The following is a 21099-nucleotide window of genomic DNA, read 5'->3' on the forward strand; positions in this document are numbered from 1 at the left end:
TCACACCAACAGTTTTAGAAGTAGATATTAATTTACCAGGCCAAATATATTTATCATAAAGTAGTCATGCCTCCTTTCTGCTAGAAGACTGACTACTGCTACTAACATCATTACTAGTGTTAGCTACTGGACGGTTTTCAACTACGGGATCGCTGATAACAGGTTTACTAGTAGATATTAGTGACCCAGGATTATTATTATTCCTTTGGAGGTACCTTCTTCTGGCATAACACTGTGCCTGATAATGTCCCTGCTTATTACACCAAAAACAAGTCCCCCTACCTCTATTATTCATATTACCTGTGCCAGAACCAAACCTATTATCTTCAGAAAAGACACGAGTGTCCTGTCCACTCAAGTCTTTTCCCTGGTTACTATCAGGCTTATGATTTTTATCTGGTGGGTTACCCTGCCCACGAGTATTCACAAAAGAGCCCAACCTCTGAAAATTAACTGACCTAGCAGATTGAAAATTCACATCTTTATTTCCAAAACTACCAGACCCAGTTCGATGGGTCAATACAAACTCGTCAGCAATTTGGGCGGCATTACTTAAATTAAAAGCTTTTACCTCTTCTAGATAAATTTTCAATTCCTTACTACATGACCTTTTGAATTCTTCTAGAAGCATGAGTTCTCTCAAAGCGGAGAAAGAGACCACCTGGCGGCTTTTTAACCAATGATCAAATTGTTCCTCCTTAAGCCTAGCAAATTCCACATAAGTAAGGGAGGCCTGCTTCGTAAAATTTCTGAACTTAAGGCGGTAGGCCTCAGGAACCAAATCATATGCCTTGAGGACTAGAGCCTTAACCTTATGGTAATCACGGGCAATACCTTCTTCCAAGGCATTATACACTCTAATTGCCTTGCCCACCAACCTACATTGAATTAGTACAGTCCACATTTCTGGGGGCCAAGACAACCGAGTGGCAACACGTTCAAAAGCCTTGAAAAATTCTGGAACATTCAACTCTTCAAATACTGGCACCAATTTCAAGGCCGCACCTACATTAAACTTATCTTGTGAGTTGCCCCGAGGTGTACTAAAATGATTAGAGGTGCCCTGCAGCCTAGCAATTTCTAAATTGATATTGGCCATCTCCAATTCATGCCGCCTCGCCCTCTCATTCTCTTCAAATTCCAGTTTCATAAGTTCTATCCGTTTACATATTAAATTAAATTTTCCGTCCTCCTTGGACTCCACCAAAGGACAAACAGGAACCTGAGGATCTTTTGGCGCAGGGTTTACTACAGAATTGAATGGATTAGTGGAAACATTTAGTTTCAGAGGCAAGTTAGCCTGACCTTCATAAATAGTTCCTGTCCGGGGAGGATCCTCAAACAGAGTTAGACCTCCATTAACACTTATTCTGTCATCATCATTAATCATACTACCCTCACGCTCAGAGTCACTACTACCTGAAACTTCATACTCCCTAACCAAATGTTCAGCCTCAGCCAGACCTTGAGCAACTTTACTTTTAACAGCTACCAACAATTGATTTTTCGTATCCGCTGCCCTCAACGGAATACCCAACCACCGGGCACAACTTACTAAACAAGTCTTATTTAGTACTGGCAGATGCTTTATACAATCACCTGACCCTAAAAACTCTGCGGGGTCAAACACAAAACCCTCCATTGCACCAAAATTAGCAGGGGAGAAAGGTAATACTTTACAACTAAAGAAAATATTGTCAAATTAATAAAGTGCTGTTCCACAGACCAAAACACTGAGTACACCTGAGAACAATCCTGTCACGGTCGCCAATTGTTATAACCCTTAGGGTTATTATAAGAGTTCTTATTATAATTGTTGTCAGTGATAAATGTAACTCAGTGCTAAAGGTCAGCGGAAACAAATACTCAAGAAAACTTAACAATATTTAATACTTAACAATAACAAAATTTAGATCAACCTTGTTAAAACTACAAATAACATTATTTAATAACAAGGAAGGACAAATAACGGTCCTTTGAATCACACTGGATTCCCTAAAACTAAGAAGCTAAGTCCTATCAAAGACAAGAGAAATATCAATTATGAACTTGGATCCAACAATTTGGCTGGCCAGAACAAAAAATTATCCTAATACTAATTCCAAGAAAGAAGGAAGACGGAGTAAATAAAACAAGAAAAACCATCATAAATCCTACCTATCAACACAATACTAATGTACACAAAACCTTGTCTATAATAGACATACTGGAAGATATTATGCGGTCACGTCTTAAATATGACAATATATAAAAGATCAAATGATACAAAGGATGTATATAGTTCTCCTCACTTCAGTGGATGAATCAGAGGAGACACAACACTAGGGCCGTCATTCACTTGTCATAACAGCTATCAGGGCAGGTCCCGAACGCCAGAGCATAATCATAAAGGGCAAGCAATCCCAAACGAAAATCAGACACTCTATGTCTTACCTGGCGTCAGCCTCCCTACTGGCCACCTCACGAGTTTGCAAGCTCCCAAAACCACAGCAGCTGATTGGAGACGTAAGTGCACCAATTCCCTGGGAAGTCCTCCTCGTCAGGGAAAGGCAGAACTGGCTCGAGTCGCAGGTGACAAGAGCACCTGCAGAAAACAGATCAATGCAAGGATCAAAAGCGTAATCCAAAGAATCGTCCAAATAAGTTGCCAAACAATCGTCATCCAGAGTCCAAATCACTATGCTGCTCAAGGTATATTATCAGGGGAGTGCTCAAGCCCGAACTGAATTCTGTCCGAGCACCAACGTCCAGACATCAAGTCGCGTTCATAAACACTCGTATGTAAAAAAAAAACAATCGTTAAAACGATAGTTCGATAATATAAACAACCGGGGAGGAGGCGCCTAACCACACTGAGAATTGTTAAATTAAGCACTTTACACTTAAACACTTAAATCTCAAAGATAACATAAACAAATTCTCATACAAAAAAAAGGCTATTCTGCCACAAAATGATTCTTAAAAACTAGTAATTAAACCTAGAAAAACAAGGCTGATCTAGACTTTCTAATACCTTCCTCCCCAAAAACAAAACAAAAAATTCCAATAAAAATTTTTTTTTTTTTATACAAAACATGAAACCTGTAAAGAGAAAAGGATTAACACATCACTCTCAAGACAAAGTAAAGTCTCAGGGTGAAACCTGAAATAAGAATTCTCATGAACAAGACTACAACCAATGAATTTTAAAAACTGAATTGTCACAAAGAAAATTTACCAGCCTAAACAATAGAGAAAACATAAATGAAAAATAAACCATAAGGTCAAATTAGCACAAAATATTAACCACCAGACACTGACTGTCTCAAATTCAGCCAATAACATTGAGTTTACACATAACAGACTCTACCACAGTATGACCGCCCACACTTTGGTCACTACAGGCTTTACTTTGGTTCAAAAGAAAACAGACAAATTATAAAATACCTCACTAAGAAAACCTAATGACTAACAAACCAAACTCCCAGCGAAAAACACACTCATACTCATCCTTACATCTCTAAGAATAACGCAAACCAATTGAAGAGACGAGAAGGGCGAGGGGAGGGGGGCCAAGTCGTGATCAAATCTATATTCTTGAAAGGGCATCGGGAATTCGATTCTCCGATCCTTTAACGTGTTTAATCACAAGCGAGAATTCTTGCAATTGCAGAGCCCAACGTAAAATTCTCTGGTTGGCACCTTTCATGCGCTCGATGAAAACCAGTGGATTGTGATCTGTCCATACTTCTATGGGATAAGAAAAATTTGTTACATAAGACTTAAAATGCACAAGAGTACGCACCAAGGCGAGGGCCTCCTTTTCAATGGTGGAATATTTTCTCTCGGCGGCCAGTAGCTTTCGGCTATAATACGATACAGGATGAACCTCTCCTATATCGTTTCTTTGAAAAAGGACACCCCCAATACCTATGTCACAGGCATCCACTGCAATAATAAAAGGTCTCTGGAAATTAGGAGAAGTCAATATTGGATTAGATACTAATACCATCTTAAGTTTAAGAAGTGCTTCCTCACACTGAGGAGACCACATAAACTTCTGCCCTTTCTCCAATAACTTGGTAAGTGGCTGAGCAATGTCCGAGAAATTTCGCACGAATCTGCGATAATAACCAGTCATGCCCAGCACTCGCCGAACTTCTCTGACATTGCACGGCCTCTTTAAATGCACAATAGCCTCAAGGTTGGCTTGTTTGGGTGCCACCTGACCCAAACCAACCTCGTGACCCAAATAACAAACTTTTGCCTTACCCAAATTCACATTTTGCTAAATTAATAACCAAACCTGCAAATTTAAGGGCCTCAAATACCTTACGCAATCTCGCCATGTGCGTACTCCAATCATCACTATATACAACCAAGTCATCGATATAAATTTCAGTTCCCTTTAAACCACAAATGACCCTATTCATAAGCCTCTGGAAAGTACACGCGGCATTTTTCATCCCAAAGGGCATTACTTTACACTCGTAAAGCCCAAAGGGAGTTACAAATGCAGAGATCTCTCTTGCTCGATCAGACAGGGGAACCTGCCAATACCCTTTCAATAAATCCAATTTCGTAATGAACTTAGCAGCCCCTATGTGATCGAGACAGTCATCTATCCGAGGCAAAGGAAAAGAGTCATTCTTAGTGTGTGTGTTAACCTTACGGTAGTCCACAAACATACGGAACTTTCCGTCGGACTTCTTAACCAGGACTATCGGGGAGCTCCAGGGACTAACGGAAGGTTGGATGAGATCGTGTTCCAGCATATATTTAATCTCCTTATCAACTATATCCCTCTTAATTGGATTCAGCCGATAAGGACTCTGTTTTACAGGAGAAGCATTACCCACGTCTACATCATGCTCAAGAAAATTAGTTCGACCTGGAGAATTCCGAAATAAATCTGGAAAAGAAGAAATTAAATTAATTACATCCCTCCTTTGAGCAATCTCCAGATGCCCCAGCCCTTCCTTCAAAACTTCTAAATTTTGAATATTATCATAAAGAGCATCAGAAGACACCTGACAAATCAAATCCTCCAAATCCTCTGAAGGTAAATCCATACTTTCAACCACAGGCTCATAAACAATAGCAATAGGATCATGTCTATTAGAAGTATAGAGTTTTAACCTATTTATATGGAATATTCGGCACTTCCGTTTGGTCCCAGGAGCCTCTATTTCATAATTCACCTCCGACAACTTCCCCAACACCTTCCAGGGTCCCTTATATCTTGGTTCAAGGAAATTGTCAGAGTCAGTACTTAAAACTAAAACTAATTCTCCGGGCTCAAACGACCGTGCTTTAGATTTCCTATCAAAATTTAATTTCATAGCAGCCTGAGAACTAGCCAAATTTTCTCGGGCAAATTTCCAGGCTCTAGATAATTTTTTCCTCAAGTCCTCCACAAAGTCTCCTACGTTTGCATTCCCACCTCGATCAGTCTCAAGCATCTCATGAAAAATATCCAAAGGCCCACGTACTTTGTGTCCAAATACCAGTTCGAAAGGAGCTACCCCAGTTGAAGAATTTGGGTGATTTCGTAGAGCAAAGAGAGCAAAGGGAAGCCCTTTATCCCATTCCTCCCCTTGTTCATAACAATATTTTTTCAAAATAGATTTAAGGGTCTGATGGAACCTTTCCACCAGGCCCTGACTCTCTGGATGATATGGTACACTGGTCTTGTGCCGAATGGCCAGTTCTGCACATTTACCTTTAAATACCCTGCTAGTAAAATTTGTACCGCAGTCAGTTTGAATAGTACGAGGGAGACCATACCTGGAAAAGAATTCAATTAGTTTGTCAAATACAACCTTAGAGGTTATCCTTCTCATTGGGAAGGCCTCAGGGAATCGAGATGCTCTATCCATAATTGTCAAGAGATGGGTAAACCCAGACTTAGTTTTAGGCAAAGGCCCAACCACATCAATAACTAATTCCACAAAAGGCTCACCTATCGCAGGAATTGGATTTAAGGGAGCTTTAGGAATAATTTGGTTGGGTTTCCCCATCACTTGACAAACCTCACATTCATTAATAAATTGTTTCACAGATGATTTTAATCCTGGCCACCAAAAACATTCTGCCAACTTTCGAAAAGTTTTACATACACCGAAGTGGCCAGAAAAAGAATCATCATGTGCAAGACTCAAGACAGACCTACGGAATTGAGATGGGACAACAATTTGTTCAATACGAGACGTCTTGCTCAGATTATCAGTTAAAGGACGACTAATCAGGTATAGTAAACCATTGATCACACAAAACCTGGGTTTAGTCAAATCTGCAGTGTCACCCAAATCAAAATTAAATTCCTTTTTCTGAGCTTCAATAAATGAAGACCTGTCCCAATCAGGCCTCAAAACATTGCTAACCACACTATTACCACTACTATCTACAGACCCGGGCCTCTCTATGTCTACTTCTAAACTACTTAAGATTAAATCTTCGTCATTATCAATTAAATTTGCAGCCTTTACTGCTGCCCGGGTTGTTACTGCAACAGGACAGGCATGCACAGACAATATGGGGAACAACTCTTGTCCTTTTGTATTTAACATATCGTTACCCAAAATGCCGTCAATTCCAGGAATAGGGAGACACTCAACAACTGCTAATTCTGTCACTTTATCCTAACCAGGGAAAGACAATCTGACCTCCACTAACGGAGCCGAAACAACGGTGTTCGGGAACCCTCCCAGAACAACAAAATTTCCTGTATACGCAGCTAAATTTTTCAAAGAGTCTTTCAAAACCAGAGACCGAGCTGACCCTGTGTCCCTCAAAAATTTCACACCAACAGTTTTAGAAGTAGATATTAATTTACCAGGCCAAATATATTTATCATAAAGTAGTCATGCCTCCTTTCTGCTAGAAGACTGACTACTGCTACTAACATCATTACTAGTGTTAGCTACTGGACGGTTTTCAACTACGGGATCGCTGATAACAGGTTTACTAGTAGATATTAGTGACACAGGATTATTATTATTCCTTTGGAGGTACCTTCTTCTGGCATAACACTGTGCCTGATAATGTCCCTGCTTATTACACCAAAAACAAGTCCCCCTACCTCTATTATTCATATTACCTGTGCCAGAACCAAACCTATTATCTTCAGAAAAGACACGAGTGTCCTGTCCACTCAAGTCTTTTCCCTGGTTACTATCAGGCTTATGATTTTTATCTGGTGGGTTACCCTGCCCACGAGTATTCACAAAAGAGCCCAACCTCTGAAAATTAACTGGCCTAGCAGATTGAAAATTCACATCTTTATTTCCAAAACTACCAGACCCAGTTCGATGGGTCAATACAAACTCGTCAGCAATTTGGGCGGCATTACTTAAATTAAAAGCTTTTACCTCTTCTAGATAAATTTTCAATTCCTTACTACATGACCTTTTGAATTCTTCTAGAAGCATGAGTTCTCTCAAAGCGGAGAAAGAGACCACCTGGCGGCTTTTTAACCAATGATCAAATTGTTCCTCCTTAAGCCTAGCAAATTCCACATAAATAAGGGAGGCCTGCTTCGTAAAATTTCTGAACTTAAGGCGGTAGGCCTCAGGAACCAAATCATATGTCTTGAGGACTAGAGCCTTAACCTTATGGTAATCACGGGCAATACCTTCTTCCAAGGCATTATACACTCTAATTGCCTTGCCCACCAACCTACATTGAATTAGTACAGTCCACATTTCTGGGGGCCAAGACAACCGAGTGGCAACACGTTCAAAAGCCTTGAAAAATTCTGGAACATTCAACTCTTCAAATACTGGCACCAATTTCAAGGCCGCACCTACATTAAACTTATCTTGTGAGTTGCCCCGAGGTGTACTAAAATGATTAGAGGTGCCCTGCAGCCTAGCAATTTCTTAATTGATATTGGCCATCTCCAATTCATGCCGCCTCGCCCTCTCATTCTCTTCAAATTCCAGTTTCATCAGTTCTATCCGTTTACATATTAAATTAAATTTTCCGTCCTCCTTGGACTCCACCAAAGGACAAACAGGAACCTGAGGATCTTTTGGCGCAGGGTTTACTACAGAATTGAATGGATTAGTGGAAACATTTAGTTTCAGAGGCAAGTTAGCCTGACCTTCATAAATAGTTCCTGTCCGGGGAGGATCCTCAAACAGAGTTAGACCTCCATTAACACTTATTCTGTCATCATCATTAATCATACTACCCTCACGCTCAGAGTCACTACTACCTGAAACTTCATACTCCCTAACCAAATGTTCAGCCTCAGCCAGACCTTGAGCAACTTTACTTTTAACAGCTACCAACAATTGATTTTTCGTATCCGCTGCCCTCAACGGAATACCCAACCACCGGGCACAACTTACTAAACAAGTCTTATTTAGTACTGGCAGATGCTTTATACAATCACCTGACCCTAAAAACTCTGCGGGGTCAAACACAAAACCCTCCATTGCACCAAAATTAGCAGGGGAGAAAGGTAATACTTTACAACTAAAGAAAATATTGTCAAATTAACAAAGTGCTGTTCCACAGACCAAAACACTGAGTACACCTGAGAACAATCCTGTCACGGTCGCCAATTGTTATAACCCTTAGGGTTATTATAAGAGTTCTTATTATAATTGTTGTCAGTGATAAATGTAACTCAGTGCTAAAGGTCAGCGGAAACAAATACTCAAGAAAACTTAACAATATTTAATACTTAACAATAACAAAATTTAGATCAACCTTGTTAAAACTACAAATAACATTATTTAATAACAAGGAAGGACAAATAACGGTCCTTTGAATCACACTGGATTCCCTAAAACTAAGAAGCTAAGTCCTATCAAAGACAAGAGAAATATCAATTATGAACTTGGATCCAACAATTTGGCTGGCCAGAACAAAAAATTATCCTAATACTAATTCCAAGAAAGAAGGAAGACGGAGTAAATAAAACAAGAAAAACCATCATAAATCCTACCTATCAACACAATACTAATGTACACAAAACCTTGTCTATAATAGACATACTGGAAGATATTATGCGGTCACGTCTTAAATATGACAATATATAAAAGATCAAATGATACAAAGGATGTATATAGTTCTCCTCACTTCAGTGGATGAATCAGAGGAGACACAACACTAGGGCCGTCATTCACTTGTCATAACAGCTATCAGGGCAGGTCCCGAACGCCAGAGCATAATCATAAAGGGCAAGCAATCCCAAACGAAAATCAGACACTCTATGTCTTACCTGGCGTCAGCCTCCCTACTGGCCACCTCACGAGCTTGCAAGCTCCCAAAACCACAGCAGCTGATTGGAGACGTAAGTGCACCAATTCCCTGGGAATTCCTCCTCGTCAGGGAAAGGCAGAACTGGCTCGAGTCGCAGGTGACAAGAGCACCTGCAGACAACAGATCAATGCAAGGATCAAAAGCGTAATCCAAAGAATCGTCCAAATAAGTTGCCAAACAATCGTCATCCAGAGTCCAAATCACTATGCTGCTTAAGGTATATTATCAGGGGAGTGCTCAAGCCCGAACTGAATTCTGTCCGAGCACCAACGTCCAGACATCAAGTCGCGTTCATAAACACTCGTATGTAAAAAAAAAACAATCGTTAAAACGATAGTTCGATAATATAAACAACCGGGGAGGAGGCGCCTAACCACACTGAGAATTGTTAAATTAAGCACTTTACACTTAAACACTTAAATCTCAAAGATAACATAAACAAATTCTCATACAAAACAAAGGCTATTCTGCCACAAAATGATTCTTAAAACTAGTAATTAAACCTAGAAAAACAAGGCTGATCTAGACTTTCTAATATATATATATATATATATATATATATATATATATATATATATATATATATATATATATATGTATATATATATATATATATATATATATATATATATATATATATGTATATATATATATATATATATATATATATATATATATATATATATATATATATATATATATATATATATATATATATATATATATGTACATATATATATATATATATATATATATATATATATATATATATATATATATATATATATATATATGTATATATATATGTGTATATATATACATATATATATATATATATATATATATATATATATATATATATGTATATATATATGTGTATATATATACATATATATATATATATATATATATATATATATATATATATATATATATATATATATATATATGTATATATATATATATATATATATATATATATATATATATATATATATATATATATATATATATATATATCCAGCCACACTCTTCGAAAACATATTTTTAACGTACTTTTTATTGTTCAGTTAATTGAAGGTAGCTGTCCGAGCTAATGTAATAATTACATAATATAATCCATGACCCAAGGGATCAATAGAGAAGTTAGGATTGAGGGAACGCCAAGTCATAACAGGATACGAAAGTTAAGATCAAGCTAAATCATTGCAATGTAACATTTTGTATGAAGAGTAAACACAATACAAGCATCCCGTGAGAAACAGTTAAGTCTCTCCACTGAACCAGATGGCTTCCGGTAGTAATGTGTTATCATATTTATGTAAAATGCTGAGATAGCTAATGAAACGTTATAACCAAACTTGATATTTTTTTTAGTTCTTTTTCAATTGTCATACGGAATGGTCATCCGACCAAAGCATGCATACTCCTGTGATGGAGCTACTAATAATCTGTTTAAAAATTAACTTACATAGACTTATTCAGAAGAAGTAACCTACAAGTCTAACAACTATATATATCACATTGAAGAGACATGAGATAGAACACTAATGTGTGTTTATAACACTAACAATCTCTAGAGGTTCGTCCTTAGCCCTTATTTGTCATTTATGCATTTTCATTGAACATTATATTAGTTTTACTCATATAAATTTCAAGTCCTTTATTTTTGCTTTCTTTGTTCAAATCTTCTCTCGTCTTATGCAATTCTTCCTATGATTTTGCAATTAGAACTATATCATATGCACATCCAATTTGAAAATATTTAACTTGTTTACAAGTAAGTTCATGGTTATAGGAATTTTTGCTGCAGTAGTTTTTTCCGCAGGGCTTTTCTCCACAGGCTCTTTGGTATTGGAAAATTTGCATCAAAGTCTTTTTGCCACAAAGAATTTTTATCGCAGAAATGATGAAGTATGTCAATAGTTAATGAATAATGAGTGTATTACACAATAAAAACTTTATTCATTTTCATTTAATGTGGCAATTCAGTTGCCCATAGAAATACAAAAATATAAAAAAAAATATAGTAATGACAAACAGAGAAAATTTAACTTTAATTCAAGTTTAGAATCAATCCCAGTTCATTTTTATACTCCATAACTAGTGAAGTTTGCGTCGATAATCGTACATTGAAACAATCTTTTTTATTCTTACATTTAATGAATATCTTTGTATTTCTTCCACCTGTGAGATGATTCGGCACTTAGGAAGTTAGGAGGTCAATTCTTTTATTGCTAAACATTTCGTTACCCAAAATGTTTGTCAATTTCCTGATATTTAGGTGTGTCCTTGTGGCCGAATTTTTTTAGGCGTTATGAAACCCTTCTACACTATTGTTAATGTTTATTCATGGTCGGTTAATAAACATTCCATGAACCCATTGGAAATACTGGAGCGACTCCCTGTCTATGAAGGCCTTACCAATATAATCGGTTTGGGAATAAGAAACAAAGTCTAAATGCAATATCATATTTATCATTGTTAACTGATTCCTCAAATCATATGATATTTACTATCTCAAATGGCGTGGACTCTTGCATTAAAATATTTTACTTTATAATCCCATATTTGTTTTCTTATTTTTTAAGGTTTTGTGAATTATGTAAACAAAATTATCATTGTCAACTAACTTTACGCATTCACGACTAATTTTCACAAAAGGCGGCATTGTAAAAGTGCTTGAGTAATGATTCATAAACATATTCTGAACTGACAAAAATATCTGAAAACTTAAAAAGTGGGTTCAATTGTTTGTTTGTTTAAAAGCAATTTTTTTTTAAATCTTAAGAAATAACATATTTACTTGAATTACTCAAATTACTTTTTTTTGATTCTCATATTTTCAGAGATGACTGTATTATCAAATTAAATACCAATAAACTTTTTGTCGCATAATACACTTATACTCTCATCCTATGTATAAAGTTTATCAATTCTGCGGCAAAAATTCCTCGTGCTATAAAGACCTTGCAGCAAAATTTCACTACGGAAAGAAGTCCGTGGCAAATAGTCCTAAGGCGATATATATGTATGTTTGTATATTATGCAACCACACACACTTGCACACAGAAACTTATATATATATATATATATATATATATATATATATATATATATATATATATATATATATATATATATATATATATATATATATATATATATATATATATATATATATATATATATATATATATATATATATATATATATATATATATATATATATATATATATATATATGTATATATATATATATATATATATATATATATATATATATATATATATATATATATATATATATATATATATATATATATATATATATATATATATATATATATATATATATATATATATATATAGCTTTGTGTGTCCATGAGTGTATATGCACATTGGCTACGTATGTATATAGATTGCTATAGATTCCCATAATAAAGAACACTATCTGAATATTATGTAATTTTAACTACTGCTACTATTAATATTACTACCAAAGATATAGATAATATTGTTAATGATACTCCAGTCTTGTGGTCTATGTCTTCTTTTCAGGGTGGATGCCAGCACGCATAGCTCTAGCAATAATGGCCTGGTTTGGCTTCGTTAACTTGTACATGACCAGAGTCAACCTATCCGTTGCAATTGTTGCCATGGTGAAAAGAAATGCAACTTTCGGCGGCCACGTCTCTTGTGGCTCCCGAATTGAGGATGGCGATTCGATTCTCCAGCTCAATAATAGTGATGGTGACACTCTGAGTTTATATTTGTTTTTAATTTAGAGATTTTAGAGCGAGGACCTGTAGAGTAGTCCTTTCTAGAAATATATATATATATATATATATATATATATATATATATATATATATATATATATATATATATATATATATATATATATATATATATATATATATATTTATATATATATATATATATATATATATATATATATATATATATATATATATATATATATATATATATATATATATATATATATATATATATATATATATATATATATATATATATATACAGTATATATATATATATATATATATATATATATATATATATATATATATATATATATATATATATATATATATATATATATATATATATATATATATATATATATATATATATATATATATTTTTGGGGGGGCTCAAGCCATGTCATCCTGATGGAAGTTCTTATAGGGTAGCTTCCTAGGGTATATTACAACTACAGCGATATTCCCAGAGAATTTACCTTAAGGTACCAGAATTCTAACTCCTGGAGCGAATATCCCTCCTGAAAGGGATATCGCGACATATCAGAGGACGTATTCTTGACACGCCACATGGCAATCTGCATCCCGAACAGAGATTTCGTCTCGCAGGGGGCAATTGGCAAGAAACGAATTCGGGAAAGAAAAAGGGGGAGCCGCTCCCAAGGCTCCCTATCTCCCGATTCGTAAGCGTGCCTGGCGCCAATCCTGGCGCCATCTGTATTCCTTTTTGCGTAGCTTAACAACTCGGTGTTTTATCCTGTGTTTCTCGCAAATCTTGGATTTATTCTGCTTTTCATGGCTTCTCCGTCTTCGTCGGCCTCTGATAAGTTGAGTACCATGTCTTTTATGTATAAATGTAGGCTCTTGGTAAATTTTTGAGTGATTAATAGGATTAATCTTTGTTACAAGAGCCGTAGCCTACCGGAGGCGTCATGGACGCTGTCGCTCGCTAGGTATAAGTTTAGTTAGTCAGAGCGACATTCCCGGTTGTTTTGCTTTAATAAATTTTAGCTATTTAGCATTACATAGGATTTCCTTTCGTGCTTAGTATTATTTTGGCGAAGTATTCGCCATTCTGGCCTACGCTAGGCCATGTAGCCTAGTCGTTTGGTCCTAGTACTTCATGCATGAATTTGGGTTTTCCGAGTGTATTAAAATTTTATTGAAGCTTTAGGCTATGTTTTATACATTTAAGATTGTGTGGAATATTTCCAAGATAGTATACGAGTGAGTTTCGGTGATTTAGGTAATCGATTCTCTTGGTGCCTAGGCTAAGTTGCTTATGGAGCCTTAGTATACTTTCTCATACTCCCCGGTTGCTTTCTTTTCTTCGGAGAAGGTATGCAATCCCTTTCCCTCTGTTTAAGCCTTGGGCTTATCCCTAAGTGGTTTTTTCTGAATCAACTTTCGATAAAACTATACTGGGGTGTTACTGTACCTTCCTGTTCCAGTAAGTCTGGTTCAAAGAGGGACAGAACAACAGAGTTTTTTAGTCTGAGTCTGTGTTTGTCTGGCTTGGGGTAGAGTCTCCCTCGCTGGCCTGACACAGACAAAGGTGGCTTAGCCTCCTTAGGTCACTACCGAAGGTTTCTGTGGATATGATTCCTTCTTTTGTGATCTACCAGACTAGTCCTTGTTGCTGTTCTCGGGGGAGGATAAGTTTCTTTCCCTGGGAGTAGCAACACCTTCCTTGCTTTGGTGCTCTGGGAGCTGGCAAGTATTGCTGGCCTCCCCCCTGGGATCTCCCTTAGGCTAAGATGAGTTTCTTGGCTGCGGGTGATCCGTCACTAAAGCAAGGTTGGTAGGACCCTCTTTTGTCCCTTCCCCCTCTATCTCCGTAATGGCCTAGCCATTACAGTACTGTACGTCGTTCTAAATCTGAACCTATAATAGGTTAGGATGTGGAATTGACTCAGCCCCCTGCCGGCCGGCAGAGCTGCCGGCCGGCAAGGGTCTTATATTGTGAGTGCTGCCCGGACCTCCCTTGGTCCTTCATCCATGCCTGCCTGTAGAGCCAGACGGCATTGGTCAGGAAGCCTGAATTAGATTCTCCCCTTTCTTATATGCACTCTTTCGGATTGCCGGGCTTGGAGGTAGTGTACACTCTTATCCCGGCATCCATCCTATTTTTCTTCTAGTGCTGTACCCGACCCGGCTGCCGGCCTATGAGGCCGGCAGCCGGGCGGGTGTAGTCCTCTGGTTCTTTTGCTGCCGGCTGGCATCGGTCCTGTACCTTTGCCGGCCGGCTAATGTCAGCCCTTGTCTGCCGGTCACCAAGAGTGTGGCCGGCAGCTGGGTACTACCTTGTGTAGTTGCCGGCCGGCAGCCATTGCCGGCCGACATTGGCTGTTACCGGCCGGCACATGCATTTGAGCCAGAGTTCTGCCGCCTTATAGCTGTTAAGTAGTATACTTTAAAGCTAATTATGGTGTGTGCCGGCCGGCACGTATCCTCCTATACTGTACTAGTATTCTTCAGTATAACATATACAGTAAGAAGAAAACTATAGTATGGGTTTTGGTACAGCACTGTGTGTTTTCTTGCACAGTCCTTTGCTGTTGCCCTACAGATAGGAAAGTGTGTTCTTTCCTGTCTATTATCCAGGATTTTAAAATCATTGCTTAGGTGTGAGCTCCACCTGTTTCCTCTGGAAACTTTGCATTGGTTACTCTAGAAGAGATTAACCATTTGATTTTATTATCTGGAAGGCTGCAACAATGGGTTGTGAGGGAAACACAAGTGTGTGTCTTTCCTTTCTGAATTGTTATGCTATACTATGCATATCCAGTGATACATAGTTCACTTGATACTCATGGAAATTTCTTCTCTTTACAGAAGGACCCTCCGAAGTGCGGAAGTGTTTTCTGCAACGTCCGCAGCAAGAACCTCTGCGGACATGAGTTTTATAGGAGACACGCAGCATGCGCTGTCTCCAAGGATGATCTCCGGTATTGGGACCCTCAGGTATGTACTGTGTGCACTAACCTGATTACTGAAGCCTTTGATTCCCCTAGGACGGCTGAATCAAGGGATATAGCTAGGGAGAAGCTTCGTACCTGGGTAAGGGGCTTCCAAAAGAACACCTCTGGCCCTTATCTTCCAAGTGAGAAGATGAGGGCGTATCTTTTCCCTAAGGCATCAGCTGATGCAGTGATTCCCTAGCCTCAAGAGGAGATCCCCCAAGTCATCCAGGTGGATGCTGAAGTCGCGGTCGCGATGCAAGACATCCAGTTAGATGACAGGATGTCTGATGTGGACGAGCGTCTGGAGGAAGACCTCCTGGCAGAAGCCCAGGATGAAGTTCAAGCCCCAGACGTTGTAGAGGAAGAGGTCGACGAGGTGTCGGCTACTCCGGTTCAGATTCCGGAGCCTATTCCCTCAACATCGGCCGGTCTCCCGGTAGAGCTGGGACAGGCCCTCTCTTCTATTGTTGGAATGATCCAACAAATGCAGAAGGAGAATCGGGAGAAGGCGGCTGCAATGGAACTGCGGATGCAGTGCCTTGCAGAATCACATGGACCCCAGAAAAAGCTCAATGTGAAAGACCTTCCCTTGTGCTCAGATGCTAACCCATGGAGGTATGCTGAGCACATGCCGATGACGACTGGAAAGATCGTCATCTCGGATAAGCTGGGCTCAGTTCCCCTGGAGGAGGTGGAATTCTGGCCCAGCAACGCATCATATCCGGACTGTTATGTCCGGCTGAGGAAGGAACCAGCTTCAAAGGAGGAGACAGAGCCGAAGGAGGTCATAGTGATGGACCATGCTAAGGCTCAAGCTCTACTTTCATCCTCGATGAAAGAGAGGGGCTTCTCTAACTCAAAGGTAGCCGCATTGAGCAAGAAGCTCCCTTCCTTTGTGTCCTCGCCTGCTAGAGCCTTCCCCTTTTTACAGAAAGGGTTTGCGGCTGTACTAAAAGCAGTCGAGGCCGGCAAGCCTTGCCCCTCCCTGGAGGAGTGTAAACCCTTGTCGCTGGCCCTGCCTATGGACCACAAAGACTGGAAGGACGTCCATCTTACGTTCTCAGTTGGAAAGTTGGAGGCTGATATTGCCGGACGTCAGTTCGGCGAGGACCTCCCTAAGCTGTCTGACTTTCTTTTGCAAAGAGAGTTCGAGACAAAAAAGAGACTGGCTGCCTCAATGTCTCTTCAGACTACTCTCGAGACGATGGCAAGTGACCCCAAGGTCCATGAAATGTTCATGGGTGTGGCCAAGACTCATCTGGCCACAGTGACGAAGGACCTTTATGGCTTCGTCAAGGCAAGGAGAGCTTGTAGGGAGTTCGTGTTCACCTCGGCTACGGTGAGGCACGAGCCAAGAAAACTAATCTCCTCCAACATTTGGGGAAAAGACCTTTTCCCTACCGACTTGGTCAAAGAAGTTGTTGATAAAGCCGCCTTGGAGAATAGAAACCTTCTCCAGAAGTGGGGCCTGGCTATCAAAAGAAAGTCTTCCCCGGATGAGGGTCCTCAACCAAAGAGGAAGACTATGAGGACTAGGCTACCGTCTCGGCCAGCCAAGCCTGTTAGACAGCAAAAGCAACTGCAATTGTCATTGCCTCCAGTGCCCCAGATCGTGGCACAAACCCCGACCACTTTTCAGTGGGTACCCCAGGCCGTGTCAACACAGTCCACGGCATTCACCCCAGCGTTCGAAGGGCAGTCTACTTCCTTTCGAGCAAAGCCTAGAGGAGCAGCCAGAGGCTCGTCTAGGCGCCCCTCAAGGGGAAGGGGATTCAGGGGTGGTCATGGTCAGGGAGGCAAGACCTCAGGACGGCAGTCCAAGTGAGATGATACCGGTTGGAGGGAGACTTCCTAAATTTCGGGATAGGTGGACCTTCGATCCCTGGGCCCACAGCCTACTCAAGAATGGACTGGGCTGGAGCTGGTACAGCACTCCACCCCCGTGCCTTCGGTTTTTCCAACACTCCGCCCCTGTTCTGGAGGAGTACGTTCAATAACTGTTGGAGGAAAAAAGGTGATCCGAAGGGTGAAGCCCATCAATTTCTAAGGGAGGCTGTTTTGTGTTCCCAAGAAAGACTCGGAAAAGCTCAGAGTCATTCTGGACTTGTCGCCACTCAACAAGTTCATAGTGAATTGCAAATTCGAAATGCTAACACTGCAACACATAAGGACCTTACTGCCCAAGAGGGCATATTCCGTCTCTATAGACTTGTCAGACGCCTATTGGCACATTCCAATCAGCCGTCGACTCTTCCCCTACCTAGGGTTCAGGCTACAACGAAGACTATACGCCTTCGGAGCCATGCCATTCGGGCTAAACATAGCCCCAAGAATTTTTACGAAGCTTGCGAGCGTAGCTCTCAAACAATTACGCGTAAAGGGAATTCAGGTAGTAGCCTACCTGGACGACTGGTTGGTGTGGGCAGCATCCGAGACAGAATGCTTGCAAGCTTCCAGTCAAGTGATCCAGTTCCTAGAGTACCTAGGCTTCAAGATCAACAGAAAAAAGTCTCGACTTTCTCCATCTCAAAAGTTCCAGTGGCTGGGAATCCACTGGGACCTTTTGTCACACCGTTTCTCCATCACGGCGAAGAAAAGGAAGGAGATAGCGGGTTCTGTCAAGAGACTTCTAGATTCCGAAAGGATATCAAGACGCGAACAAGAGAGGGTACTGAGCTCTCTCCAGTTTGCTTCGGTGACAGACCCAGTGCTAAGAGCACAGCTAAAGGATGCAACCTGAGTTTGGAGAAGTTATGCATCAATAGTGCGAAGAGATCTGAGAAGACCAGTTCCGCTTCGGCCACGTACTCTTCTCAGGCCTTGGTCCCAAGCCAGACTTCTAAAGAAGTCGGTTCTTCTTCAGCCACCTCCCCCGTCGGTGACGATTCACTCAGACGCCTCGAAGGAGGGATGGGGAGGTCACTCTCATCGGAAAAAAAGTCCAAGGGACTTGGTCCAAGCTATTCAAGACCTTTCACATAAACTTTCTAGAAGCTATGGCAGTGCTCCTTACCTTAAAGAAAGTTTCCCTGCGTCACTCGATCCACATAAGGTTGGTGATAGACAGCGAGGTAGTTGTGAGATGCTTGAATCAACAAGGATCGAGGTCACCACCTCTCAACCTGGTGATGTTGGCCATCTTCCGATTTGCGGAAAAGAAGAAGTGGTACCTGTCGGCAGTTCACCTTCAAGGAGTCCGCAATGTGACAGTGGACGCTCTATCCAGGTTCACACCGATAGAGTTGGAATGATCCTTAGACGCAGGATCATTCTCCTTCATTCTGAATCAAGTCCCAGAACTGCAGATAGACCTCTTTGCGACGAAAGACAACAAGAAGTTGCCCCGGTACGTGTCCCTGTACGAGGACCCCTTAGCGGAAGCAGTGGACGTGATGTCACTCAACTGGAACAGAGGGTCCAAGATTTATCTGTTCCCTCCTCACAACCTTCTGTTGAGGGTCCTCAACAAACTGAAATCCTTCAAGGGGGTAGCGGCAATAGTAGCCCACAAGTGGCCGAACAGCGTGTGGTTCCCCCTGGCATTGGAACTACAGCTGAAGTTTGTACCGCTACCAGATCCAGTTCTGACTCAGCGAGTCCAGAAGTCGACTGTCTGCGCTTCATTACAGCTCATGATTTTCTCTCCCTAGCGGTGAGAAAGCGTTTCGGGATTTCAAAAGCCAGCATAGACTTTCTAGAGGAATAAAAGTGCAAATCTACTAGAAGGCAATATGAGTCATCTTGGAGAAAATGGGTGGCCTTTGTCAAGGCCAAGAATCCGCAGGAGATCTCGACAGACTTCTACTTATCTTTCTTCATCCACCTCCATGGTCAAGGATTGGCAGCTAACACGATTTCAGCGTGTAAGTCTGCTTTGACAAGACCCATTCTATATGCCTTCCAGGTCGACCTAGGTAACAAGTTCTTTAATAAAGTTCCGAAAGCCTGCGCTAGGCTCAGACCTTCAGCACCTCCAAAGGCCATTTCATGGTCTTTAGACAAAGTTCTTCATTTCGCTTCTCTGTTGTGCAATGTAGAGTGTGCGTTAAAGGATTTGACACAAAAAGTTATTTTCCTATTTGCACTCGCGTCCGGGGCCAGGGTTAGTGAGATTGTAGCCCTCTCGAGAGAGGCAGGTCGTGTTCAGTTCTTGGATGGGGGAGAACTGAACCTGTTTCCGGATCCTACGTTTCTCGCCAAGAATGAGTTACCCACCAACAGGTGGGGTCCCTGGAGAATCTGCCCTCTGAAAGAAGATGCATCTCTATGTCCAGTAGAATGCCTAAAGGTCTATCTTCATAGAACTTCAGACTTCAAGGGTAGTCAACTATTCAGGGGAGAAACATCAGGCTCAAATTTATCTCTGAATCAACTCAGAGCGAAAACACATATTTTATTCGCAGATCGTATCCTGACAGTACACCCGCAGGTCACGATCCGAGGAAAGTTGCCTCTTCCTTAAATTTCTTTAATTGTATGGATTTTGAACATCTCCGTTCATACACTGGCTGGAAGTCTTCTAGAGTGTTCTTTCGCCACTATGCGAAGCAAGTAGAGGAACTAAAGAGATCTGTGGTAGCAGTGGGTCGTGTCGTTAACCATACTGTTTAACTCTGCGAGGAACAGTGGTTTTAATTGGGACGATTAATTCCAGGGTGACTGTGTAGTTACATACCGTACTACAAACTAAGTGAGGGCACTGAGTTGCCCATGTAGACTGTTCCATTTCCAAAGGTGAACCTAGCATAAGTGCAGACATGTGTGCCGAGCGTTTCTAACGCTAATGTCATTGATTTGTAATACAGACTTTTATGAGTTTGATACCCCGGTATCTTAAAAGTGGCATTTAATGTGTTTTCTTTCAGATAAACAAGTTCTGTTTACTATCATACTTATGCTTAAAGTTTTGGGTTATCCTCTTCTTATATATATATATATATATATATATATATATATATATATATATATATATATATATATATATATATATATATATATATATATATATATATATAAATATATATTTATATATATATATATATATATATATATATATATATATATATATATATATATATATATATATATATATATATATA

At 39.7% G+C, this 21099-nt stretch overlaps 1 protein-coding gene across 2 annotated transcripts in view; it reads left to right on the top strand.

The window, feature by feature from the left end:
• Positions 1–21099, top strand: part of LOC137656901 (putative inorganic phosphate cotransporter) — a 237376-nt gene that overhangs the window by 133172 nt on the left and 83105 nt on the right. For both annotated transcript variants that reach the window (XM_068391285.1, XM_068391284.1), the window contains exon 3: positions 12814–13005. In XM_068391285.1, coding sequence (XP_068247386.1) covers positions 12814–13005 — 192 coding nt within the window. The remainder of the gene's footprint in view (positions 1–12813; positions 13006–21099) is intronic.

This window comes from Palaemon carinicauda, chromosome 17, assembly GCF_036898095.1.
Source record: "Palaemon carinicauda isolate YSFRI2023 chromosome 17, ASM3689809v2, whole genome shotgun sequence".
In the NCBI taxonomy this organism is placed as follows: Eukaryota; Metazoa; Arthropoda; class Malacostraca; order Decapoda; family Palaemonidae; genus Palaemon; species Palaemon carinicauda.